General features: G+C 31.5%; 14 protein-coding genes and 1 non-coding gene across 15 annotated transcripts, besides 2 other annotated features; 12 read left to right on the forward strand and 3 right to left on the reverse strand.

Moving 5' to 3' along the window:
- Positions 1-408: 408 nt before the first annotated feature.
- On the forward strand, positions 409-1,059 carry TVAGG3_0851930 (protein ubiquitination; the record flags this gene model as incomplete). Its single annotated transcript, XM_001302130.1, has 1 exon — positions 409-1,059. The coding sequence occupies one exon, from the start codon at positions 409-411 to the stop codon at positions 1,057-1,059; it is 651 nt and encodes a 216-aa protein (XP_001302131.1).
- Positions 1,060-1,112: 53 nt separating this feature from the next.
- Positions 1,113-3,080, forward strand: TVAGG3_0851940 (ankyrin repeat protein family; the record flags this gene model as incomplete). Its single annotated transcript, XM_001302129.1, has 1 exon — positions 1,113-3,080. One exon carries the CDS (start codon positions 1,113-1,115, stop codon positions 3,078-3,080), a length of 1,968 nt encoding a protein of 655 aa, XP_001302130.1.
- Positions 3,081-5,165: 2,085 nt separating this feature from the next.
- Positions 5,166-5,828, forward strand: TVAGG3_0851950 (protein ubiquitination; the record flags this gene model as incomplete). Its single annotated transcript, XM_001302128.1, has 1 exon — positions 5,166-5,828. The coding sequence occupies one exon, from the start codon at positions 5,166-5,168 to the stop codon at positions 5,826-5,828; it is 663 nt and encodes a 220-aa protein (XP_001302129.1).
- A 267-nt stretch (positions 5,829-6,095) lies between these two features.
- TVAGG3_0851960 (ankyrin repeat protein family) lies at positions 6,096-6,839 on the forward strand (the record flags this gene model as incomplete). Its single annotated transcript, XM_001302127.1, has 1 exon — positions 6,096-6,839. The coding sequence occupies one exon, from the start codon at positions 6,096-6,098 to the stop codon at positions 6,837-6,839; it is 744 nt and encodes a 247-aa protein (XP_001302128.1).
- Positions 6,840-7,506: 667 nt separating this feature from the next.
- On the forward strand, positions 7,507-8,622 carry TVAGG3_0851970 (glycine-rich protein family; the record flags this gene model as incomplete). Its single annotated transcript, XM_001302126.1, has 1 exon — positions 7,507-8,622. The coding sequence occupies one exon, from the start codon at positions 7,507-7,509 to the stop codon at positions 8,620-8,622; it is 1,116 nt and encodes a 371-aa protein (XP_001302127.1).
- A 189-nt stretch (positions 8,623-8,811) lies between these two features.
- Positions 8,812-8,843: a mobile genetic element.
- Positions 8,844-9,180: 337 nt separating this feature from the next.
- On the forward strand, positions 9,181-10,020 carry TVAGG3_0851990 (protein ubiquitination; the record flags this gene model as incomplete). Its single annotated transcript, XM_001302125.1, has 1 exon — positions 9,181-10,020. One exon carries the CDS (start codon positions 9,181-9,183, stop codon positions 10,018-10,020), a length of 840 nt encoding a protein of 279 aa, XP_001302126.1.
- A 122-nt stretch (positions 10,021-10,142) lies between these two features.
- Positions 10,143-10,817, forward strand: TVAGG3_0852000 (ankyrin repeat protein family; the record flags this gene model as incomplete). The annotated part of the gene is made up of 1 exon (XM_001302124.1): positions 10,143-10,817. The coding sequence occupies one exon, from the start codon at positions 10,143-10,145 to the stop codon at positions 10,815-10,817; it is 675 nt and encodes a 224-aa protein (XP_001302125.1).
- Positions 10,818-11,722: 905 nt separating this feature from the next.
- TVAGG3_0852010 (protein ubiquitination) lies at positions 11,723-12,121 on the forward strand (the record flags this gene model as incomplete). Its single annotated transcript, XM_001302123.1, has 1 exon — positions 11,723-12,121. The coding sequence occupies one exon, from the start codon at positions 11,723-11,725 to the stop codon at positions 12,119-12,121; it is 399 nt and encodes a 132-aa protein (XP_001302124.1).
- Positions 12,121-12,732, forward strand: TVAGG3_0852020 (ankyrin repeat protein family; the record flags this gene model as incomplete). Its single annotated transcript, XM_001302122.1, has 1 exon — positions 12,121-12,732. The coding sequence occupies one exon, from the start codon at positions 12,121-12,123 to the stop codon at positions 12,730-12,732; it is 612 nt and encodes a 203-aa protein (XP_001302123.1).
- Positions 12,733-14,949: 2,217 nt separating this feature from the next.
- TVAGG3_0852030 (glycine-rich protein family) lies at positions 14,950-15,516 on the forward strand (the record flags this gene model as incomplete). The annotated part of the gene is made up of 1 exon (XM_001302121.1): positions 14,950-15,516. One exon carries the CDS (start codon positions 14,950-14,952, stop codon positions 15,514-15,516), a length of 567 nt encoding a protein of 188 aa, XP_001302122.1.
- Positions 15,517-16,668: 1,152 nt separating this feature from the next.
- Positions 16,669-17,399, forward strand: TVAGG3_0852040 (ankyrin repeat protein family; the record flags this gene model as incomplete). The annotated part of the gene is made up of 1 exon (XM_001302120.2): positions 16,669-17,399. A coding segment is annotated over one exon (731 nt), but the record flags the coding sequence as incomplete, so codon positions are not given.
- Positions 17,400-18,084: 685 nt separating this feature from the next.
- TVAGG3_0852050 (uncharacterized protein) lies at positions 18,085-21,652 on the reverse strand (the record flags this gene model as incomplete). Its single annotated transcript, XM_051249283.1, has 1 exon — positions 18,111-21,647. One exon carries the CDS (start codon positions 21,645-21,647, stop codon positions 18,111-18,113), a length of 3,537 nt encoding a protein of 1,178 aa, XP_051084758.1.
- Positions 21,653-22,399: 747 nt separating this feature from the next.
- TVAGG3_0852060 (P-P-bond-hydrolysis-driven protein transmembrane transporter protein) lies at positions 22,400-22,780 on the forward strand (the record flags this gene model as incomplete). The annotated part of the gene is made up of 1 exon (XM_001302119.2): positions 22,400-22,615. One exon carries the CDS (start codon positions 22,400-22,402, stop codon positions 22,613-22,615), a length of 216 nt encoding a protein of 71 aa, XP_001302120.1.
- Positions 22,781-23,032: 252 nt separating this feature from the next.
- On the reverse strand, positions 23,033-23,104 carry TVAGG3_0852070. The gene has a single exon. It is a non-coding gene; the product is annotated as a tRNA-Asp (tRNA).
- Positions 23,105-23,925: 821 nt separating this feature from the next.
- Positions 23,926-23,963: a mobile genetic element.
- A 2,255-nt stretch (positions 23,964-26,218) lies between these two features.
- TVAGG3_0852090 (uncharacterized protein) lies at positions 26,219-27,028 on the reverse strand (the record flags this gene model as incomplete). The annotated part of the gene is made up of 1 exon (XM_001309023.1): positions 26,219-27,028. One exon carries the CDS (start codon positions 27,026-27,028, stop codon positions 26,219-26,221), a length of 810 nt encoding a protein of 269 aa, XP_001309024.1.
- Positions 27,029-27,086: the final 58 nt, after the last annotated feature.

Raw genomic sequence — 27,086 nt, forward strand, 5'->3', positions numbered from 1 at the left:
TTTCACTTTTGAATTTATACTCATATGATCTTAATGATATACTAATTAATAATTCGCAAAATGTAAAAAAGTCTTCTCAAAACTAAATTCAATGCCTTTCAATCGAGATTTTGAGGCAACTTTATTAATTAATTTTTTTTCAAATGCAAATATATTAGAGGTACTTATCCATTGATTGCAAATTTTGGCTTGAACTTTTTTTATTAATTTTGAAAATAAGAAAGTCAAAAATACCTCAGAAATAATTTGGACCATCAAGTGTTTCTTACCATAGAAAATGTGAAGTCACTAGTAAATCTGAAATAGATTTAAATCCAAGCTTGGATACTATATTCAATCTAATTTATAATATTTAAATCTTATGTTAATCCCAAGTCAATACAAGCTAAGAATTTTTTTTAAAAATAAATGGAAACCGAGCTTCATCAAAATTACGAATATATTGGAGCTCATGTAAAGGATTATTTAATCGATAATAAATTATTTAGTCTTTTTGAGATGGATGAAATCGAAAAAATCTTTGATTACACTACATTTACAGCAGATGACTACATTTCTTTTCTTGAACAATCGCAAAATGAAACACCTACAGAACAACTAGCTATAATTGCATTAAAGGTGAATGTTTCTATGAATAATAACCAAGAAGCTATCTCAATACTCAAATCATTACGAAATATTTTAAATCTTAAATTTTTTGATAGTCTTATTACTTTTTTGAGTTCATCTAAGATACAAACATCAATTTCAACAACAAATACATTAAACTCAAGCCATTCTTTTGCATTACAAAAACCAAATTTAGGATTTAATTTAGGTGGTTTAAAATTACCTCAACGTCCTAAAGATGATTTGTCAAGAATTAAGGAATTAAAAATGTCCCAAAATAACAATGAAATATACAAATTCTTAGAAGAACTCATAAAACAAGGAAAACAAGATATGATTAAAAAAGCATGCGAAGAAGGACTTGCTGAAAAGGGAGATTCGTCTTTTATGGGAAAAATGTTCTTCATCAAGCATGCGAAAAAGGAAATCTCAAACTTGTCAAATCTCTAATTGAATGTGGTTGCAACAAAGAATTTAATGATTCACTTACATTTACTCCACTCATGACTGCATCTATTAAAGGGCAAATTGAAATTGTTAAATATCTTTGTTCAATCGATGCAAATAAAGAAGCAAAAAATAAAAACGAGTTCACACCATTAATTTTTGCTGCTAGCGAAGGACATCTAGAAGTAGTCAAGTATCTTATCTCTGTTGGAGCTAATAAAGAAGCAAAGACAGATTATGGCAACACTCCGCTTATTTGGGCTTCTCAGAAAAATCAACTTGAAATTGTCAAATATTTGGTTACTATTGGTTCTGATAAAGAAGCGAAAACTCAAAATGGATATACACCGTTAATAGTCGCTTCTGAAAAAGGAAATCTTGAAATTGTGAAATACCTTATTTCTGTTGGAGCTGATAAAGAAGCAAAAGAAAGCAATAATTGTACTCCTTTGATTGTGGCCTCCAAACAAAATCATCCAGAAGTAGTAACTTATCTTATCTCTTCTGGGGTAAATATTGAAGCAAAAGATAAAATGGAATGCACAGCTCTTATTCACGCATCGGAAAAAGGTCATCTTGAAGTTGTAAAATGCCTTGTTTCTGCAGGAGCAAATAAAGATGCGAGAAATAACTCGGATAAAGCCACTCCACTTATTATAGCGTCAAAGAAAGGATATTTCGAAATTGTTAAATATCTGATAACTGCTGGATCAGAAATTGATGCAATCGGTAGTCATTATAAAAATGCTTTATTATTTGCATCAGAAAATGGTCATCTTGAAATTGTTCAATATCTCGTCTCAAATGGAGCAAACATAGAATCAAAAGATAATTGTAAAAATTCCCCGCTTATCATGGCATCAGAAAATGGACATCTTGAAGTTGTTAAATATCTTATATCAGTTGGAGCTAAAAAAGAAGAAAAAAGCATATATGGTATAGATCATACACCATTACAAATTTCTTCTAAACGTGGTTATCTTGATTTGGTTAAATATCTTATTTCGATTGGCTGTAATATAGAAGCGATGGATAGAAATGGAAAAACTGCACTTATTTTTGCATCGGAAAATGGAAAACTCGAAGTAGTAAAGTATCTTATTTCTGCTGGTGCAAAACTAGAAGCTAAAAGCAATGATGGAAGCACAGCTCTCATTTGTGCGACAATGAATAACAAATTCGAAGTTATAAAATATCTTATCTCAGTTGGTGCTAATAAAGATGCAAAGAGTGACATTGGTCATATCCCTCTTATTGATGCAGCATGGAACGGGCAGATTGAAATCGTCAAATATCTTGTCTCTGTAGGAGCAAACATCGAAGTTGAGAATAATAATGGATATACACCACTCATTTGTGCAGCATGGAATAGTCATTTTGACATTGTTAAATATCTCATCTCGATTGGTGCAAATAAGAATGTTAAAGATTGTGATGGTAAAACGATTCTTATCTTATCATCAACCGGAGGCCATCTTCAAGTTGTTGAATATCTAATATCAATTGGAGTTGATAAAGAAGAGAAAGATAACAATGGATTAACATCTGTTATGTGGTCATCGTCTGGAGGTCATCTTCATGTTGTTAAATATCTTATATCAATTGGCGCAAACATTAATGCAAAGAGTTATTTTGGACATACTGCTCTTATGTTAGCATCAATGAACGGACAACTTGAAATGGTTAAATATCTTATTTCTATTGGTTTAGAGAAAGAAGTTAAAGACAATGAAGGCAAGACATCACTCATTTATGCATCAGAAAACGGAAAAGTTGATGTTGTGAAATATCTTATTTCAATTGGATCCAACAAAGACGAAAAAGATCTTAATGGAAAAACACCACTCATTTATGCATCATCTAATGGTCATGACGAAACTGTTAAATATCTTATCTCAATTGGAGCTAATCCACATGAAAGAGATCATTTTGGAAAGACTTATCAAGATTATGCTAAAACTACATCCAGAGGACTTACAGGATTAGGAGGGCTGTCCTTAAGATTGAACAGTAACAAATATTAAATGAACTTACAAATGCATATGGTGTTCAATTTCCAGTCTAATAAATATCAATTTTTTATTTAACTAAAGGATTTTTAACGTTGAATGAAGTCAACTATTTATGAGAAAAATTATGATATATGCAAAGAAAAAGCTATTTGAATATAAATTTTTTATACACGATGGAATATAATCAAGTAAGATTGTAGTTATCCGTATAAATCCATTGCCATAATGACCAGTCTCGATAGATCCATATGGAGAAGACATTGGATGTTTGCCATCAATCATCTCTGTTCGTTCAAATCGATATCCTGAATAGTGAACTGAAACATCTCCTTGTGTTTTGAAATTCATTTGAGACTCAGTTGAATCTTCTAGAACAGATATGCACCCTATATGACCACCGATGTAGCTGCTTCCACCTCCACCTCCAAAATTACTAATTATATCAGAAGATCCACCCCCAAAATAACCAGAACCGCCAGCACCATTTCCTCCAGAGTATTTGACATCTCCAACAATAGTATCGTTCCCACCGCCATATCCAAAACCGCCTTTAAATTGTCCATCACCACCTTGAGTCTGTGTACCACCTTTGCCATGGTCATCTGTAGAGTTATAACCGATTAATCCACCACCGGGACCTCCTGAAATTCCTGAATCAGTACCTCCGGCACCTGCCGCAACGATTATGCGACTTTTCAGAGAGTCAAAATCATTATATGTTCCTGAATTAAGTCTTACATCACTAGCTCCTCCTCCACCATATTGTCCAGGACCTCCACCTCCATATGAATAATTATTTTGCCATTGAATTCCTTTTGAACAAACATGTAAATAGAAATCTCGAGAACCGTTGAGGAAGAGATATCCTTTCACATAAGAACCGTTGATTGGAGGTATGTGTAATGGCTCATCGATATACTCAGATGATGAGCAACCCCACAGTTCAAACAAGTAGTATCCTTTTTGTAATACAATGTGATATGGCTCAAAGGTGTAGTAATTAACACCTTTGAATTCAAACTCTAGTTTCTTTTTTGTTGAGAATAGAATTTAAGATTTCAAGCTATTATTACTCATCTATTTAAATAAACCTTTTTGTTGTCTTGCCAGCATTGCATTCTAATCATATTTGAAAGTATGGAATGAACTTAATACTCATCACTGAACCTGAAAGGATTTGCATATTACCTATATAACACAACAGGGAATGCTAGAGAAAGAGTCACAAAAGTAAAAGATTCATTTATTTTTGAATATCCATGTGATTCTATTTCCAAATGCGAACCATATGTCATCCAATTTCCGAAAGGTAGCTATGAAATCGAACTATGGGGATCATCAGGTGGAAGTGGACGAGAAAACAATTCTCCTGTCCTTTATGAGAAGTCAGGTGGAAACGGATCATATGTTAAAGGTCATCTTCACCTCAAAACATTTAGTAAGTTTTATCTTTATTTAGGTTCACAAGGCGAAGATCAATCAAAAACCGACGAATATTCCATTCCTGCGAAAGGTGGCTGGAATTTCGGAGGTGATGGTGGAATTGACAAGAATAGCACAAAGTTTAAACCCACCTCACAGAGTGGTGCAGGCGGCGGTGGTTCTGTTGACCTCCGCAATGAATATATCGACATCAACTCAGCTGCTATCGATAATATCTCGAGTTTTCATTTGCCAGATTCAATGATTAATACAATTTGAATATTTGCATCTTCAAAAATCACACACAAAATACATTTTAAAGAAGTTTGGTATTTAATGGTTAACAATGATAGAATTGAAATTTTGGCAGTCAGAGCATATATAATCTTGATATAAATTATATGTTATCCTGAATATGTGAATCAAAAACATTTTCGGGAAAAAATAGAGAAGTCAAAAATATCCCAGAAATATTTTGGACGATCAAGCACTAAGAATTTTATTCATTGATCATAATAATGCTTTGATTGATCTATTTTATAAAAAGATGCAGCAAGTTTTATATGAAAAATTTCGGAAATAATGAAGTCAAAAACATCTCAGAAAATAATTTGGATCATCCGATTTCTGTTCAGTTCATCCGGCAATTTCTGACGTTTATAAATATTTAAAAATATGAGTCATCTCGAGGAGAGATTCGCAGAAATTAGGACTCATCTTAAAGACTATGTTAGTAACAATAAGTTATTGATGCAATTTCAGAAGAAAGATCTCGAAAGTTTCTTTGAAAATACAACATTTTCATCAAATGATTACATTACATTACTTGAGCAATCTTCTAATACAGGATATGCAAGTACTATCTCAGAACTGGCTCTTAAAACTAATGTGGAGTTTAATAATTACGATGAAATAATCTCAACTCTGAATACAGTCAATAAATGTCTCAAACTCAAATTCTTTGATAGTGTTATTAACTATATAAATCTATCAGGAACAGAAATTAATAACTTAATAGCAAGAATATCATATCTTGAAACCACAATCAAGAAACTTCTGATTGAGATTGATCATCCAAATAAGCTAAGACAATCTACATCCTTGAATAATGAAAACAGATCAGAGAGTTCTCAAAATCCTGATACTGATGATGATAACCTTCCTGTTGAATTTTTAATGAAACTCCATGAACTCAGAAAATCAAGAGATTTCGAAATTTATTACAAATTCTTTGATGAACTTTCACAAAATGGCAATCAAAATATGATTACAAGGGCATGCGAGGAAGAATTTGATCAAATTTATATAAGAAATTACATGCATTGTCCATTTGGATAAAAATGCCCTGACAAAATAGCTAATATTGGTGAAAACAATATATTTCAGGAAGCTGCGCAAAGGGGAAATCTTAAGATTGTTCAATCACTCATTGAATCAGTATATGACAAAGAATTTATAAATAAAAGAGGATGGACTCCCCTAAATATTGCTGCAGCATATGGCCATCTTGAATTAGTTAAATATCTTATCTCAATTGGAGCTAATATTGAAACAAAGAATGATCAAGGAAACACTCCACTCATTTGCGCATCTTACAATGGTCATATGGATGTGGTTAGATATCTTATTACTGTCGGAGCCGATTTAACAGCTTACAATAATGAATGGCTTACATTACTCATTATTGCATCAAATAATGGAAATCTTAATTATGTCAAATATTTGATCAATCAAGGATTCGATCTTGAGTATCATGATAAACATGGTGATACTCCACTAATTTGGGCAATTAAGCATGGAAATTTAGAAGTGGCCCAATTACTGATTTCTAATGGTGCCAATCCAGATGCATGTAATAATGATGGAGTTACTCCGCTGATGATCGCCTCAAGTGTCAGCCTTGAATCAGTCAAATATCTTATATCAATTGGAGTTAATAAGGATGCAAAGGATCGAAATGAGATCAATTCGTTGATGTATGCAGCATCCAGTGGTCAACTTGAGATAATGAAATATCTAATTTCCTTGGGAGCTAAAATTGATGAAAGAGATAGGCATAATTATACTCCACTAACTTTCGCATCAGAGAAAGGCCACCTTGAAGCAATTAAATATCTGGTCTCCCTTGGCGCCAATATTGAGGCAAGAAATTCTGAAGGACGCACACCACTTTTATGCGCCTTAGATCATTATAATTTTGAAGTCATCAAGTACCTAATTTCACAAGGTGCCAACATTAATGTGACTGATTATCGTGGAAAAGGTCTTCTTTCCTCTCCTAAAGATGAAATTATAAATTATCTAACTTCTAATGGTTATATTGATAAAAATGAAAAAAGGAAGAAATAACTGTAAAGGTGGAATGGCTTTCCATCAAATAAATATCAATTTTTTATTTAACTAAAAAATTTTTAACATCGAAACATTGAATTGATATTTTCAGTTGAATGAAGTCAACTATTTATGAGAAAAATTATGATAAATACAAAGAAAAAGCTATTTGAATATAAATTTTTAATACATGATGGAATATAATCAAGTAAGATTGTAGTTATCCGTATAAATCCATTGCCATAATGACCAGTCTCGATAGATCCGTATGGAGAAGGCATTGAATGTTTGCCATCAATCATCTCTGTTCGTTCAAATCGATATCCTGAATAGTGAACTGAAACATCTCCTTGTGTTTTGAATTCTATTTGAGATTCAGTTGAATCTTCTAAAACAGATATGCACCCTAGATGACCACCGATGTAGCTGCTTCCACCTCCACCTCCAAAATCACTAATTATATCAGAAGATCCACCTCCGAAATAACCAGAACCTCCTGAGCCATTCCCACCGGCGTATTTGTCATCTCCAATTGTGCTGTTGTTCCCACCGCCATATCCAAAACCGCCTTTGACAAGTCCATCACCACCTTGGATCTGTGTACCGCCTTTGCCATGGTCATCTGTAGAGTTATAACCAATTAATACACCAAATGGTGTTAGAATTCAAACTCATACTTTCAAATATGATTAGAATACATTGCTGTCATGACAGCAAAACATATTTATTTAAATATTCAAACTCAACAGGGGATGCTAGAGAAAGAGTCACAAAAGTAAAAGATTCATTTATTTTTGAATATCCATGTGATTCTATTTCCAAATGCGAACCATATGTCATTCAATTTCCGAAAGGTAGCTATGAAATCGAACTATGGGGATCATCAGGTGGAAGTGGACGAGAAAACAATTCTCCTGTCCTTTGTGAGAAGTCAGGTGGAAACGGATCATATGTTAAAGGTCATCTTCACCTCAAAACATTTAGTAAGTTTTATCTTTATTTAGGTTCACAAGGCGAAGATCAATCAAAAACCGACGAATATTCCATTCCTGCGAAAGGTGGCTGGAATTTCGGAGGTGATGGTGGAATTGACAAGAATAGCACAAAGTTTAAACCCACCTCACAGAGTGGTGCAGGCGGCGGTGGTTCTGTTGACCTCCGCAATGAATATATCGACATCAACTCAGCTGCTATCGATCAATCTATTCTGACAAAATCTTTGAAATCTCGAATTATGGTCGCAGGATCTGGAGGCGGTGCTGTCTCAGATACAAATAGAAATGGTTTGCCTGGCAGAAAATTGTTTGCTTCGAACAATGGCGAATACATGTTCGGAGGTACACAAACTTCAGGCGAATTGGGAATTGGTAAAAATGGTATCGATTCTGACAAAAATCAAGGCGGTTCCGGCGGTTGCGGCAGTGGATATAGAGGCTGTTATCACAATTTTCCCCTAGATCTTACAACACTATCTGCATATGAATATGGCGGATCAGGAGGAAGTTCATATATAAGTGGCCATCCAGGGTGCATAAGTCCTCACTATCCATCAACTGCAGCAGCTGATGAATTTACTCCTTTCCATGAATCTCATTTTTATTTCACAAACACTTTAATGCGAAGTGGTGATGAATCAATGCCAGATCCGTTCCATGACAATTCTATTATTGGTCATTATGGTCATGGAGTTTGTAGAATCAGATTTCTCTTTGATCCTTATTGTCAAACACATTTCATCATTTTTCCTCATTACTTTTCATTCTCTATATACATGATTTTATTTTGTTTAGTTTCTGAATAAAGCATATGATTAACATAATATCGATTGGATCAAATATGAAGATCAAAATTTTTCATTTGCTGATAAGGTACACCATGTAAGCATTGAATGAATGGATCTCTATTCTGCAGCTCCACTGTGAAATGGATTTTTTTTACTTTTTGCGCTTAGCGTGCTATGTATAATTTTAATTATTAAATAATACAATTCTTAAGGGTGCATTTACCATTTTCTGACATGCTATGAAAAATTCAACATTATTTTAATGGAAAAAGAGTATAATAGCCATTTTAGGAACTAAGCAGTGATTTATAATAACTTTTTTTTTCGTCAAAAATATTAGCTTTTTATCATAAAAAATTGTGATATAGAGCTTGTATGTCATGAAATGTAAAGTATGGACAAAAAATAAATTGAATGGAAGTCAAAAGAGCATCTGAAATACCCTCAAAAATTAATTGAAGATTAAGATATACATTTTTAAAAAGTGAAAATTTGGGCATATATCCTTTAATATTTTAACATGTGATATTGATAAAATATTCGAAGTCAAAACAGACTCACAAAAAAAATTATAAAATGGAAGATAGTCAAGAGAAGTGCTTTGAATACTTTGGCACTCACATTAAGGACTATATCAAAGGAAACAAGTTGTTTCAAGTCTTTGATATCGACGGAATTGAATTAATCTTTAAACATGCAAAGTTTAACGTCAATGATTACATCTCTCTTCTGGAACAATCATATTCTACGAATCATTCAGGCAAACTTTCAGCCGTCGCCCTGAAGGCAAGCGTTTCAATGAATAATTTTGAAGAAGTCATTTCAACATTAAAATCTATTCGTCAATGTCTCAATCTCAGATTTTTTGATGGCTTAATTAATTTTTTATATCAAACTGAAAATGAATTAATTGAAAAAACGAAACAAATAGCAGATTATAAAAAATCTGTAAATAATCTTATTCAAAATTTAAGAAATGACACAAACTGTAATCTTGTCAAGAAAAATTCTGACGAATTCGATTATTCAATGGATTTTTTGCTCAAAATTATTGAACTAAGAGCTTTAAGAAATTATGAACAAACCTACAAATTCCTGTCTGAACTTTCAGAAGAAGGAGATAAAACAAAGTTTTCCAAAGCATGTGAAGCCGGATTATGTCAAATAGAAAGAATAAATAAATCATCAAAAAATTATATCCTCGAGGATGCATCGGAAAAAGGAAATCTCAAACTCGTAAAATTACTTCTTGATTGCGAAAATATTAAAAATACAAACCACAATAGTATGAATGAATCATTGATTATTGCATCAAAAATGGGACACAGAGAGATAGTAAAAACTCTTATTTCCTTTGGTGCTGATAAAGAAACATGCGATAGTGAAGGAAAGACTCCATTTATTTATGCTTCCTAATATGGTCAGCTTGATTTGGTTAAATATTTAAACATGATTGGTGCTAATAAAAATGCGAAAGCGCATACTATTAACAAGGGTTTGGGTCCTAAATATATTTAGGATCCGGAAAAACATCTTTAATGTTTGCGTCAAATGAAGGTCATCTTGAAGTTGTCAAATATCTTATTTCTATTGGAGTTAATATAGATGAAAAAGATAATACAGGAGAAACATCTCTAATTTATGCAATTGAATCTGGTCATCTTGATATTGTTAAATTACTTGTTCAAAATGGAGCAGATAAAGAAGTGAAAATCACTATCTCGTCAGGAGGATTGACTAAAAGCGTGTTAATATCTGAAATGACTCCATTATGCATTGCATCAAAGAATGGCAATCTTGAAATTGTTAAATATCTTATCTCAATAGAAGCTAACGAAGAAGCAAAGGATAAATATGGATGTACGCCACTTATTTGGGCATCAAAGAATGGTCATCTTGAAGTTGTCAAATATCTTATCTCAAATGGAGCTGTGAAAGATGAGAGAGATAAAAATGGAAAATCACCTCTAATTTGTGCATCAGAAAACGGAAACATTGATGTAGTTCAATATCTAATTTCTTGTGGAGCAGATATGGAAGAAAGGGATGATGAAGGAAGAACCTCACTTTTTATTGCAACGATAAGAGATCAGCGTGAAGTAGTTAAACATCTTACCTCTATAGGAGCTAATAAGGAAACAAAGGATAATAGTGGTAAAACAGCTGATGATTATAAAAAAAACAGTTGGTGGACTGAAACTATGTTCCTCTAATAAACTCCCAACCTTGATTAAAAAATAAGAAAGCAGAAAGTGAAATATTGCAATCATTATTTTCTTTTGATAAATCAAATGTTGTCCTGTTGGTCATATGTGATAATTTTTTTTTAAAAAAGCTAATAATTCGGCTTATATATCATTTAATTGAAAAATGTCCGGGATATCCAAAAACGGAGTTAATTGGGGCTAATACTAGGGATTCAGAAGGGATGTTACTTTACCAATATGACATCATATGAGAGAACCTTTGAAAACAGAGAAATTTCGGTAAATGACTTTATATATTTACTTGAGCAATTGCATAAAAGAGAATTAGCACAGAATGTTTCTTCAAATTCTATAAAAGCCAACTTTCAATGAATAATCTTCAAGAAATCATTTTAACTCTAAAAACTATTCAAAAGTGCCTTAATATCAATCTTTTTGATAGAATTATTGATATTTTAATACAAACAGAAAATATGAATTGCATTCTTGAAAATTCTATTAAAAATCTTCTAGAAGTTGCTAATCGTTGTCATTCATCCAATTCACAAAGTTTTAAAGAGATTCAAACAAAAGTTCCTCAAAATAATGAAGAAGGACATTTTCCATTAGAATTAAATTGAGCTCAAAATTACAAATGATTTTGAAAGCGTCCACAAATTCTTTGATGAATTGGGAAAGCATGTGAAGAAGGGCTTCTTGTAAAGAATGATAAAAATGGCGACCTTAAATTCGTTCTTCAAGAAGCTGCAGAAAGTGGAAATCTCAAACTTGTTATATTCCTTGTTGAAAGTTATTGTGGAATTCCTCTAATCAAAGCTTCATAAAAAGGCCATCTTGATATAGTTAAATATCTAATATCTGCTGGAGCAGATAAAGAAGAAACAGATCAACGTGGATGCACCTCTCTTATTATGGCAGTAAATAACGGTCATCTTGGCATAGTTAAATATCTTATATCTGTTGGAGTTAATATGGAAGCAAGGTGTAATATCAGGAAGCATCCACAATCTTGGTCAGGCATTGATGATGGAATCACATCTTTACTTATTTCAACTGAAAAAGGTCTTATTGATATTATTAAATGTCTAATCTCATCTGGAGCTGATAAAGATGGAAAGGACAATAGTGGCAAAACTCCACTCATTTATGCTTCCTTTTTGGATAATCTTGAATTAGTTAAATACTTTCTTTCGATTGGAGCAAATATTGAAGCACAAGATAATGATGGATTTACTCCACTCAATTATGCTTCAATGAACGGCAATTTAGAAATGGTAAAATATATTATTTCATGTGGAGCAAATATATAATGGAAGCACATCATTTATTTTGTGCTTCAGAAAAAGATCATCTTGATATCATTAAATATCTTATTTCAATTGGAGCCAACTTTGAATCCAAGAATGATAAGGGATACCCACCACTCTTATTTGGATCAAGAAATGGCAATTTTGATATAGTCAAACAATTAATCACAATTGGAGCTAATAAGACAGAAATTAATTGCAATGGAGAAAATTCACTCATTTTGTCTGCAGCTGAAGGCCATCTTGAGTTGGTAAAATATTTTATCTCCATTGGTGGTAATGTTGAAACAAAAGATAATAAAGGAAGAACTCCTCTAATTAGTGCATCAGCATGTAGCCATCTCAATGTAGTTAAATATCTTATCTCTATTGGAGCCAATAAAGAAGCAAAAGATATTCATGGAAGAACTCCCCTTATTTGTTCTTCAAGAAATGGTCATCTTGATGTAGTTAAATATCTTATTTCTTCAGGAGCTGATAAAATAGCATACGATCTAAGAGGAAATGATTCATATGCTACTTCACATGAGAATGTAAGAAAATTCTTTTGCTCAATAGGGCTTACTGCTGAGGCCACATTTCGCCGACAGGTTTTAGAAGCATTTAAAAAATAATAACTGAAAAAAATACAAATAATGAAAGATTTGATTAGTCTATAACAAAATTGTATCTCCCAATCACTTTAAAACTATATGTGATAAATTTTAAACATATTTTATATTGAATATGACGACTTAATTGTCCATGAATATGAGCATAATCCATGGACAATGTTAGCTATTCATTGACTAAGCTTTGGTGCCATAAATAGTCGTCTAAGTTGATTTCTTCTTCTGTATTCTGAATTGGAAGTTGGAAATGGGGAAATCCTTGGTTTTGTGGAGAAAACAATTCATATCATGGGAGAATATCTACTCTTGGCATAAATATTGAGGCAAGAAATTCTGAAGGACGGACACCACTTTTATGCGCCTTAGATCATTATAATTTTGAAGTCATCAAATACCTAATCTCACAAGGTGCCAACATTAATGCGGCTGATTATCATGGAAAAGGTCTTCTTTCCTCCCCGAGAGATGAAATTTTTAATTATCTAACTTCTAATGTTTATATTGATAAAAACGAAAAAGGAAACAATGTATGTTTTGGAGTATTGTCTTTCCATCAAATAAATATTAATTTTTATTTAACTAAAAGATTTTTAACATCGAAACATTGAATTGATATTTTTAATTGAATGAAGTCAACTATTTATGAGAAAAATTATGATATATGCAAAGAAAAAGCTATTTGAATATAAATTTTTAATACATGATGGAATATAATCAAGTAAGATTGTAGTTATCCGTATAAATCCATTGCCATAATGACCAGTCTCGATAGATCCGTATGGAGAAGGCATTGAATGTTTGCCATCAATCATCTCTGTTCGTTCAAATCGATATCCTGAATAGTGAACTGAAACATCTCCTTGTGTTTTGAATTCTATTTGAGATTCAGTTGAATCTTCTAAAACAGATATGCACCCTAGATGACCACTGATGTAGCTGCTTCCACCACCACCACCAAAATTACTAATTATATCAGAAGATCCACCTCCGAAATAACCAGAACCTCCTGAACCGTTCCCACCGGCATAATTGTCATCTCCAATTATGCTGCTGTTCCCACCGCCATATCCAAAACCGCCTTTAACAAGTCCATCACCACCTTGAGTCTGCGTACCACCTTTGCCACGGTTATTTGTTGAGTTGTAGCCTATTAATCCACCACCGGGACCTCCTGAAATTCCTGAATCAGTACCTCCGGCACCTGCAGCAACGATAATGCGACTTTTCAGAGAGTCAAAATCATTATATGTTCCTGAATTAAGTCTTACATCACTAGCTCCTCCTCCACCATATTGTCCAGGACCTCCACCTCCATATGAATATTTAATTTGCCATTGAATTCCTTTTGAACAAACATGTAAATAGAAATCTCGAGAACCGTTGAGGAAGAGATATCCTTTCACATAAGAACCGTTGATTGGAGGTATGTGTAATGGCTCATCGATATACTCAGATGATGAGCAACCCCACAGTTCAAACAAGTAGTATCCTTTTTGTAATACAATGTGATATGGCTCAAAGGTGTAGTAATTAACACCTTTGAATTCAAACTCTAGTTTCTTTTTGGTTGAGAATAGAATTTAGTAGTTTAATCTATCACCAAGCATAAATTTAAATAAATATCTTTTGCTGTCATGACTGCATTGTATTCCAGTCATATTTGAAAGTATGGAATGAACTTAATACTCATCACTGAACCTGAAAGGATTTGCATATTACCTATATAACACAACAGGGAATGCTAGGGAAAGAGTCACAGAAGTAAAAGATTCATTTATTTTTGAATATCCATGTGATTCTATTTCCAAATGCGAACCATATGTCATTCAATTTCCGAAAGGTAGCTATAAAATCGAACTATGGGGATCATCAGGTGGAAGTGGACGAGAAAACAATTCTCCTGTCCTTTGTGAGAAGTCAGGTGGAAACGGATCATATGTTAAAGGTCATCTTCACCTCAGAACATTTAGTAAGTTTTATCTTTATTTAGGTTCTCGAGGCGAAGACCAATCAAAAACCGACGAATATTCCATTCCTGCGAAAGGTGGCTGGAATTTCGGTGGTGATGGCGGAATTGATAAGAATGACACAAAGTTTAAATCCACCTCAGAGAGTGGTGCAGGCGGCGGCGGTTCTGTTGACCTCCGCAATGAATATATCGACATCAACTCAGCTGCTATCGATCAATCTATTCTGACAAAATCTTTGAAATCTCGAATTATGGTCGCAGGATCTGGAGGCGGTGCTGTCTCAGATACAAATAGAAATGGTTTGCCTGGCGGTAAATTGTTTGCTTCGAACAATGGCGATTACATGTTCGGAGGTACACAAACTTCAGGCGAATTGGGAATTGGCAAAAATGGTATCGATTCTGACAAAAATCAAGGCGGTTCCGGCGGTTGCGGCAGTGGATATAGAGGCTGTTATCACAATTTTCCCCTAGATCTTACAACACTATCTGCATATGAATATGGCGGATCAGGAGGAAGTTCATATATAAGTGGCCATCCAGGGTGCATAAGTCCTCACTATCCATCAACTGCAGCAGCTGATGAATTTACTCCTTTCCATGAATCTCATTTTTATTTCACAAACACTTTAATGCGAAGTGGTGATGAATCAATGCCAGATCCGTTCCATGACAATTCTATTATTGGTCATTATGGTCACGGAGTTTGTAGAATCAGATTTCTCTTTGATCCTTATTGTCAAACGCATTTCATCATTTTTCCTCATTACTTTTCATTCTCTATATACATGATTTTATTTTGTTTAGTTTCTGAATAAAGCATATGATTAACATAATATCGATTGAAGCTAATATAAAACTCATTTTAAAAGACTTTTAAAGATTATTTTGATATGAAGATCAAAATTTTTATTTGCTGACAAGGTACACTATATAAGCATTGAATGAATGGAGCTCTATTCTGCAGCTCCACTATGATATGAATTTTGTCACTTTTTGTGCTCATCGTGCTATGTAATATTTCAATTGTTGAATAATACAATTTTTAATAAATTCTTGAAATGTAATGTGAGGAAAAAAATAAATTGTATGGAAGTCAAAATAGCCTCTAAAATAAATGAAGAAGTAAGATATATATTTTATTTAGGCATATATATCCTTTAATATTTTAACATGTGATATTGATAAAATATTCGAAGTCAAAACAGACTCACAAAAAAAATTATAAAATGGAAGATAGTCAAGAGAAGTGCTTTGAATACTTTGGCACTCACATTAAGGACTATATCAAAGGAAACAAATTATTTCAACTCTTTGATATCGATGGAATTGAATTAATCTTTAAACATGCAAAGTTTAACGTCAATGATTACATCTCTCTTCTGGAACAATCATATTCTACGAATCATTCAGGCAAACTTTCAGCCGTCGCCCTGAAGGCAAGCGTTTCAATAAATAATTTTGATGAAATCATTTCAACATTAAAATCTATTCGTCAATGTCTCAATCTCAGATTTTTTGCTGGCTTAATTGATTTTTTATATCAAACTGAAAATGAATTAATTGAAAAAACGAAACAAATAGCAGATTATAAAAAATCTGTAAATAATCTTATTCAAAATTTAAGAAATGACACAAACTGTAATCTTGTCAAGAAAAATTCTGACGAATTCGATTATTCAATGGATTTTTTGCTCAAAATTATTGAACTAAGAGCTTTAAGAAATTATGAACAAACCTACAAATTCCTGTCTGAACTTTCAGAAGAAGAAGATAAAACAAAATTTTCCAAAGCATGTGAAGCCGGATTATGTCAAATAGAAAGAATAAATAAATCATCAAAAAATTATATCCTCGAGGATGCATCGGAAAAAGGAAATCTCAAACTCGTAAAATTACTTCTTGATTGCGAAAATATTAAAAATACAAACTGCAATAGTATGAATGAATCATTGATTATTGCATCAAAAATGGGACACAGAGAGATAGTAAAAGCTCTTATTTCCTTTGGTGCTGATAAAGAAACATGCGATAGTGAAGGAAAGACTCCATTTATTTATGCTTCTCAATTTGGTCAGCTCGGTGTAATAAAATATTTAAACATGATTGGTGCTAATAAAAATGCGAAAACACATTCTATTAACAAGGTGTGGGGTACTGTTCAAACAGGATATGGAAAAACTTCTTTAATGTTTGCGTCAAATGAAGGTCATCTTGAAGTTGTCAAATATCTTATTTCTATTGGAGTTAATATAGATGAAAAAGATGATGGTGGAAAAACATCACTCATTTATGCTATTGAATCTGGTCATCTTGATATTGTTAAATTACTTGTTCAAAATGGAGCAGATAAAGAAGTGAAAATCACCATCTCATCAGGAGTATGGTCTAAAAGCGTGTTAATATCTCAAATGACTCCATTATGCATTGCATCAAAGAATGGCAATCTTGAAATTGTTAAATATCTTATCTCAATAGAAGCTAACGAAGAAGCAAAGGATAAATATGGATGTACGCCACTTATTTGGGCATCAAAGAATGGTCATCTTGAAGTTGTCAAATATCTTATCTCAAATGGAGCTGTGAAAGATGAGAGAGATAAAAATGGAAAATCACCTCTAATTTGTGCATCAGAAAACGGAAACATTGATGTAGTTCAATATCTAATTTCTTGTGGAGCAGATATGGAAGGAAGGGATGATGAAGGAAGAACCTCACTCATTATTGCAACGATAAGATGTCATGATAAAGTTGTTGAATATCTTACCTCCATTGGAGCTAATAAGGAAGCAAAGGATAATAGTGGTAAAACAGCCGATGATTATAAAAGAGAAGCTAGTCTGAGATATTGTACCTTCACCGCAGGCAGTTGGGGTTCTAAACACTGCAAATAATAAGTAAGCAGAATGTGAGATGACACAATATAAATTTTCATTTGATAGATTATATGTTAACATATTGGTCTTTTTGATATCACAATATAAATCTTCGTTTGATAGATTTAATATTTGATAATAAATATTCATATTGCTGTAAATATATATCTACCATTGAGACTTCCAATTCCCAGAATTTATATATATAATTAATTAATTTCTGGGTCCCAGTCCCAAAATTTAATTTCCAATTTAAAATTACATGAAAGGGTCTATTTGAATTACAATATATAAAATGCTATTATATCAAATGAATTCGACAAAAATATGTGGAAATCAAAACACTCAAATGACACGAAAAAAAATCTCAAATTGCATTTTAAAATGATTTTTGCAGTATGATCAAATGTTATTTATTAAATATATGTGTTAGTTTAGATTCTCTGTGGAGAACTATAATTATGGTTGTAGTCGTTCTTTGTTCTTTCAAAAAACTAATGCATTTTACAATTGTTATAGTATTTAATTAAAAACATTTAAACTACAAAATATAAAATGACAACAAATATAAGTGCTATCATTAATAATATAACAAATGAAAGACCATAGACTTTGCTCCTTTTCTGCTGAATTGCAGATGTTTGTTCATTTTTGTTCTCAACTTTAGAAATAGGATTCTCAAGTTCAGGAGAAAGAAGAATTCGCCTCTTCCTGACTTGTTCACTCAATGCGAACTTGTCTTCATTTATTGGCTGATACTTCGGCGGATTGTTTTTGTTTTCGTTGTCTGAACTCTCCATCTTTGCACTAGATGAATCTGAACCAAGTCCAAGTGGAGATGTCAAACTAGAATTCCAAATAGGAACTTCTGAAAACTTTTCAGTCTTCACGGAATTCTCATCAATCTTGGATTTGCTTTTCTGTGGAATATCTTTTTGGTCACTGTCAAAACCGCTGTCTTCTGTAGAATCAATTCCAATCAACTTCTGTTTTCCTAAATTCATCAAATGATTGAAATTGGAAACAGGAGTTTGCGAGGAAGGATTGAACTGGTCTGGATGAAGCTGGAACTGACTAATCGGAAGAACAAATTCATGTGAAATGGTTTCTTTTGTGTCACTTTTTTCATCGTTAGTTTTCACTTCACTTTCTTCATGATGAACTGAATTCGAATTTTGAGAAGATTTCGGAGGTTGGAAAATTTCATCTTCTCTTGTTTCTTTGAAAACAGGAGGTGTGAAAGTGATGATTTCTTCTTTCTGCTGGTTGACAGGTGGTTTAAATATATTCAATGTCGTTGCAAAAGAAGAAAGAGGCTTCGAAGGAATAAATGTGCCATTTTGTGTTCGAGAAATAGGTTGGAAATCGAAATTTGACAACTTTACACCGGATGTTTGACCATTTTGGAAAAAAGTTGTTCTTGAATCTTCCTGGAGATCATCTGGATTAAATACAAGTGATCTTGTCTTGTTCTGGATTGTCTCTCCTGTTGCTAATGTGATTCCATGAGAGCCAATTGTGATTTCTTTCTCTTTTTCTGGTGGGTTTTCTTCGTTTTGTTGGTGTTCGTTAGTTTTCGGTTTGGAAAGGTCTGAAACAATGATGTTTAAGTCTGTTCTCCGCTCAACAACAACATTCTCGCCTGTTGTGACTTTCTGGACATTTGGATTAGATAAATTTATCTTCTTTTTCTTTGGAATCTGTAATTCTTTGGCAACAATTGATTTTTTGACTGTATAGTCCTTCTTTCCTGTGGATTCTTCTTGCTTGATCTGTTCTTCTTCTTCACTGTGCTCTATTTCTTGCTCAGGATAGTCATCTAAGTTGATTTCTTCTTCTGGATTCTGAATTGGAGGTTGGAAATGGGGAAATCCTTGGTTTTGTGGGGGAGGAACAAAGAAACTGTTGTTATATTGCATGGGATATGGTTGTTGGACTGGAATTTGGAATTGATTTGGATTTTGCATCTGAAATTGGTTCTGATTCTGAATAAAGTTCTGGTTTTGCATATTGAATTGGTTCTGCATAGGATATTGCATCTGATTTTGCATTGGAAACTGGTTTTGCATGGGAAATTGCATTTGATTCTGAATATTATATGGAACTTGGTACTGATTTTGAACCATTTGACCTTGGATGAACTGGTTTGGTTGTTGCATCATCATTTGGCCTTGGTTTGGAACCATTTGTGGATTTTGTATCATTTGTTGGTTTTGTTGAACGAATTGACCCTGTGGAACTTGTTGTGGAGGCATCACATTGGTCATTTGTTGAGGAATCATTTGGTTTTGTTGGAATTGTGGATTTGGTATTTGAGATATTTCCAGATTTTGTGGATTCTGCTGTTCAGGTTGGGTTACTTCAACAAGATGTTCTGATTTCGGAGGTTTTTCAACAGAAATTTTGCCATCTTTTGTTTCATTTGATTTTTGTTGCTGATTTACTTCTTTTTTAGCATTTGCTGGTTCTTGATTGTTCTTTTTAGCTGGTTTTGCTGCAATATGCTTCTTCTCAGCCTTTGATTTTGAAATAATTTTGAAATTTTTAATAACTTTTTCTTCTGCATCAGCAATATCATCAGGATCGATTTCAAGCATTTCTTTGATCATTTCCTTTGGAATTCCGTTAATTATTTCAGCAGTTCTATCATCTTTGAAACAATCACTGACTTCTGAAGGTAATTCCATGGCATTCTCCTTTCTGAGCAGCATAAAGTCACTGTATGGATCGAAATTATCATCATCGTCCGCATCTTCTTGAAGATATTTTGATGAAGATTCAGATTGTTCGGTTGGCATCTCTTCTTCCTCGCCAATTACAATTTCCTTCTGACCAATAGTCGAAAACATGTAGTCTGGGAGCTTTCCGGACTCTTCTTTTTCTAATACATAAGATTGACCTTGTGAATAGACAGAAATTGGTTCAGGACCTTCTATGACGTCCACAAGTATCTCATCTGGATCTGGCTGTGGGAAGTTTTTGAATTTCTCAGCTGCTTCAGGTGATGGCGGCGAAATTACTATTTGTTGGCCTTCATCGTCAACTTTTCTTTCAATTTCTTGCTCGTGGTCGATCTTTTCTTCATCGTTTTTCTCAATTTCGTTAATTTCAGGAATATCTTGCTTTTCTTCTTGTTTTTGCTGAGAAACTTCGTCAGGAACCTCTGTATGTATTGTTTCCGTTGATATCATTGGGGAATCTTTCTCTTCAATTAACTTATTTAATTCATGAATGATTTCATCGCTTGGAACTGGTTGATTTTCAAAAACAACCTCTTTCTTGGGTTTCTCTTGCACTTCCTGTAGAATTTCGATGTCTTTTTCTGCTTTTTCGACAACAATTGAAGGAATATTTTCATTTTCTTGAGAAACTTGATTTTCTTCTTGTTTTACGTCTTGTTTCTTCTTTTCTATTGGTTGTTGTGTTACAATTTGAACGTTGAAGTCTCGTTTTTCGAGTTTTTTAACTTTCAAAGATTCTCCATTTTGAACAGCTCTTTGGACTTGTAATGTTGTGGATGTATTTAATGGTCCTTTGGTGGATATTAATTCAGTACCATTTGGCTTAATTACCTTGATGTTTTGTGATTTATAAGCATTTTTCGGATCGTTGATCAAATAAGCAAGATCTTTGGATTTTTTGAGCTTCTGACTGATTTCGTATTTCCTTTGCTCCTCGGCTGATGTGAATAACGTTTTAGATTTAATTTGATTTGAAATTTCTTTCAATTTTGGAGATGTAAATAGCTCTTTCTTGGGTGTATTTGGCTTTTTATCTGGTTTAGTGGTGAAATATTCCTTTTTATTTGGAGTTGAAGCTCTTTCAACGGTCATTGTTTGTTCTTGATGATTTTGTGGTTCATTTTGTGTTTTGGATAAGACAAATGTTCGTTTTTTCTTATTTTGCGTATCATCTGCCTGTTGAAATTGATAATTCGGATCAAATGTTTGCTGTTGCATCATACTTGGATTATATGCTTGAGGATTATAACCTTGTATATATCCAGGAGCTAAGTAATATTGATTTGGTGGCTGAAAATGGATAGGGTTAAAATTTCCGTGCCCTTGATCCATTTTTGAGAATTTTTTTTTACAATTTTTTGTTACATCTTCATTACTGTGATTGATTTACTTACTAATAGACAATGCAAAATTACAATATGGCTGTTATACTTGAGTACACATGATGAAAAAAACACTAAATCTTTCAAAATTTCCTTAATTGATAACATTTCATTTCGTAATTGTAAATAATATCGATATACAACATATGAGATTTTCTTACAATCAATAAAATGTTATGATTTATTATACTCATAGACATCTAATTTATAAATCGAAAGTGTTTTTCATTATCCGAAAACTATTGAAACAAAAACAGCCCTTGACGTATAATTAGATTCTACATTATAAGATATTTATAGAAATATGAAACTAGCCTGGAATTTGTTGCTTATTAAAATGATTAGTTATTTGAATGTGGAAACAAAGCATATTACGTAAATATGAATTTCTAAAATAGATATTGTTTAATAATGAGCTACATCAAGCATTTGTGCACAAAAATGTTCAATAGAAAAAATATATTTCACAAAAATATCAAAATATTGCAATTTCTCAATAAGAATTCAATTTTATTTGGTATAAATTGAATAAATCATACATCAGATAGACTATAAATCCAAGGTTTATAGATGGCGTAAAATTTTCAAAGTCCGAAACGATGCATAGTTTATCGATAAAAAATATTTGTTATACTAATGTAAGTATATTTATTATGTTTTCAGAAGTATTGAGAAGTTCTGACGGTGATTTGCCAAAAGTGAATGGAAGCACTCGATATTGTTGCCGCCCCAGCCACTAACTTTGTTAAGTCCTGCGTCAAGGTTCTCAAGCGCTGCACCCTCCCATCTACAAAGGTTCTTAAGGATTCAGCCTCAGCTTCAGCCGTTGGCTTCCTTATTCTTGGCTCCGTCGGTTTCATCTTCAAAGTCATCGCCTACCCAATCAACAACGTTATCATTGGTGGTATTGGCCAATAAATGATAGTTCGTGCAGGGTTCTCTTCTATTTGCTAAATAAATCCTTAGATATTACAGTAAATCGACTATTTTTATGTAAATATTATCCTCTACGATGTTACCTTATCATAGGTCCCTCATTTGGCCTACAAATGAATACCTTTCTAGATATAATTATGATAAAATAACGACCAACTTATATTCTTTAGAATTGAATTTGCATTCTTAAGAGCAAAACCTAAATATAATTTAAACTGAATGATTATCAATCTAGATAGTTTCTATGTCACTTTTAGGTGCTGTGATTCTCTCTTGAGACATACTTGGATGAGTTCTATATATAACAAGTATGAATGAATTCTCGTTTACAGATATGCAATGAACTTAAAAATAAAAGAACTTGTTCTTTCCACTAGTTTCTAAAAATGCTAAAAAAAGCTCGGTCACCGGGAATCGAACCCGGATCAAAAGAACGACAATCTTACATGATAACCATTACACTATGACCGATTTACATTTTAACTTATTTAATAAATTATTTTCATTTTATACATAAACATTTAGCTTATATTCATTATGTTGTATCTTTGTTTTAAGGATGTCGTAGTATGAATCACTCTATTAAAAATTTGCTAATATATTAAAACTAATATTCTTTATAAAATAATATGATTATAATAAATTAGATTAATGTGTTCGAAATACCCTCAATTTTTTACTTTTGCAACTCAATATTAGTTTTAATAATAAGAATGCATATATTTTTGAAGAAATCTCCTTAAAAATTTGCTAATTTCCATGAGATTTGATTATAATAAATTAGATTATATTTCGAACACATTAATCTAATTTATTAAACATTATAATTAAAGGTTCAGACTTGGCAATTCTGTGTGCTTTAAGGAATGGTATAGTTTTAATTTGAAAATTTTGATCGTATGAAATTGTAACTTTTTCTGAGCATTCACGACTCTTCCTTTATGATATGGTGAAAGAATTTATCTAAAATTAGATAATGGATGCAAATATTTAGGTTTATCTCAATTATTCCGCATTGCTGATAATTTTTACATATCTCAGAATTTATAATAATCAGTAAATAAATGATTTGCATTGATGATGTTAATATATTTGAAGCATATGATAAGTTTCTGAAAATAAGAATCGACACATATAAATTCAAAATGGCTTTAATAAACATACTGACTCTGCGCAATAAATCTATAAAATTATAGTAATTATTTTCCATATGCATTTTTGAGAGTTAATGATTTTCTTCAGAGGATAGTTGTGCTGGAGTTGCGGGTTGGTTTTCAATGGTGGAGTGTGGTAGAATTTACGAAAAAGTGACACTAGAAAAGTGACACTTAACCTTAAATTTCCAAACACTATTTTTTGATTGTATTTTGTTATTTATATATTTATATATGTATATTTATATATGTATATTTATATATGTATATTTATATATGTATATTTATATATGTATATTTATATATGTATATTTATATATGTATATTTATATATGTATATTTATATATGTATATTTATATATGTATATTTATATATGTATATTTATATATGTATATTTATATATGTATATTTATATATGTATATTTATATATGTATATTTATATATGTATATTTATATATGTATATTTATATATGTATATTTATATATGTATATTTATATATGTATATTTATATATGTATATTTATATATGTATATTTATATATGTATATTTATATATGTATATTTATATATGTATATTTATATATGTATATTTATATATGTATATTTATATATGTAATTTATATATGTATATTTATATATGTATATTTATATATGTATATTTATATATGTATATTTATATATGTATATTTATATATGTATATTTATATATGTATATTTATATATGTATATTTATATATGTATATTTATATATGTATATTTATATATGTATATATTTATATATGTATATTTATATATGTATATTATATATGTATATTTATATATGTATATTTATATATGTATATTTATATATATATATTTATATATGTATATTTATATATGTATATTTATATATGTATATATTTATATATGTATATATTTATATATGTATATATTTATATATGTATATATTTATATATGTATATATTTATATATGTATATATTTATATATGTATATATTTATATATGTATATATTTATATATGTATATATTTATATATGTATATATTTATATATGTATATATTTATATATGTATATATTTATATATGTATATATTTATATATGTATATATTTATATATGTATATATTTATATATGTATATATTTATATATGTATATTTATATATGTATATATTATATATATATTTATATATGTATATATTTATATATGTATATATTTATATATGTATATATTTATATATGTATATATTTATATATGTATATATTTATATATGTATATATTTATATATGTATATATTTAAAAGACGGTGGTTCACCAACATGATTATGAAAATGATGTCCATTTACAAATCTGTATTGATTAGATTTCATTTCAAAGGTAAAGTTAGCACTACAACTTCCCCATCTACAGTAATGTCTAATAATTGTTACTCCATCTGAATTCAAATGCGAATCTTTCCGATAATTGCAGTTAGCACGCATCTCTGCTTGAACTCCATATTGAAGATAATGAATGAAATCAATATATGTTTTGTATCAGCAAGGGGTGCAGGAACGGATTGATTCATTTAAAAAATGAAAAAAGTGAGAATTGTAAATAATTAAGGTTAATATTGAATAAATAATACATCAAACTAGTTTTAGAGTTGATAGTAAGAAGCGAAGAACACTACCAGTAAGATACAGCAGTAGTAGCTGCTTCATGCTGCATTGAGTATTGTTGAATAATTTGAAGTAGTGGTTTTTGAAATCAGCACCCCTATGAGAGCGCTGGCGACCGAAACACCACTAGTAAGATTGTGTATTAGAAACTGCTTCATGCTGTGTTGAGTAAGCTTCGATGTCTTTGTAGGATAGCTTTCTGAGAGCGAAACAAGATAGTGTTGAAAAAAAATTTTGAAAATCTGAGAGACTGTGCAAGAGCCAACGACCAAAACACTACCAGTAAGATACAGCAGTAGTAGCTGCTTCATGCTGCATTGAGTATTGTTGAATAATTTGAAGTAGTGGTTTTTGAAATCAGCACCCCTATGAGAGCGCTGGCGACCGAAACACCACTAGTAAGATTGTGTATTAGAAACTGCTTCATGCTGTGTTGAGTAAGCTTCGATATCTTTATCAGACCACCTTTAAATTAACCACTCACATTCTCACTGTGGTCCATCTAAAATTTGTAAACTTTATGACATAAAATTATATTATATGCAGGATCCCACCTATTACTTAATCTTTTTGGAATAAATGCTTTATAATATTTATCAATTGATTGTAATTTTTTGTATAAAAAAAGTTTTTTATTTATATTAAAAATATATTCGGTTAATGATATTATCTTATAATTTGTAAATAAATCTAGTAATAAAATAACTTTAATAGTTGGTGTCACTTTTTCGAAAATTCTGGTTTTTTCTTTTCCATATGCATTTTTGAGAGTTAATGATTTTCTTCAGAGGATAGTTGTGCTGGAGTTGCGGGTTGGTTTTCAATGGTGCTATATCCATTGAAGAATGCATAGACTTTTGAAGAAATCTCCTTAAAATACCTGGTAATTAGCCATTGTCTGTTTTCTTGGTTCGGATTATTCTTTTTTTCCCATTCGTACTTGAATGCGTCATCTATATCAAGCTGTATATAGTCAGGATTAGAATTATCTGAATTGTATTGGAAACATAATTTAGTAAGACGGTAATGTTCAACATTAAATTTTGAACAGACAAGGAATATAGAAGTATCTTTATCAGGATGGATCTTTGAAGCGAAGATACGGAAATATACGAATGGATGCCAATCATAAAATGCATTCCTTAGTCTTTCTTCATTTTTAACAGGATGTGGTTCTTCAAATCGAATTTCATTGAGATCAAGATCTTTATTTGAATATCCTGTAAGTCTATGCAATACTTCTAAGAAAGGGAGGTCTGTCTTAATGTAGAATTGAACAAATACTTCACCTTTATATGAATATAATTTTTTCCCATAAACAAATGTAGCTGCAAGGATAGTTATAACGCCATCTTTTTTGTATGAAATCATAAAAGGTACATAGTCTTTATTATATTCATGATAAAAATTTGGCTTTTTAACTCCAAATTCTTCGGAAAAATTAATTAAAGCAAATTTGCTCTTGAGGATATCGACAATTTCTTTGTTTTGAATCCAAAAACAAAGCTTAGGAACGTTTCCTTCCAGTTCCCAAGGTAAAAAAAGCTTAGCTGGAAAACCAAAAGCCATAGGTTCGGACATTGAAATAATGAAAATTTTGACATCAAAAATTGTGAATTCATGATTTAAATTGTGAACT

The sequence above is a fragment of the Trichomonas vaginalis genome, chromosome VI, assembly GCF_026262505.1.
Source record: "Trichomonas vaginalis G3 chromosome VI, whole genome shotgun sequence".
Lineage (NCBI taxonomy): Eukaryota > Parabasalia > Trichomonadida > Trichomonadidae > Trichomonas > Trichomonas vaginalis.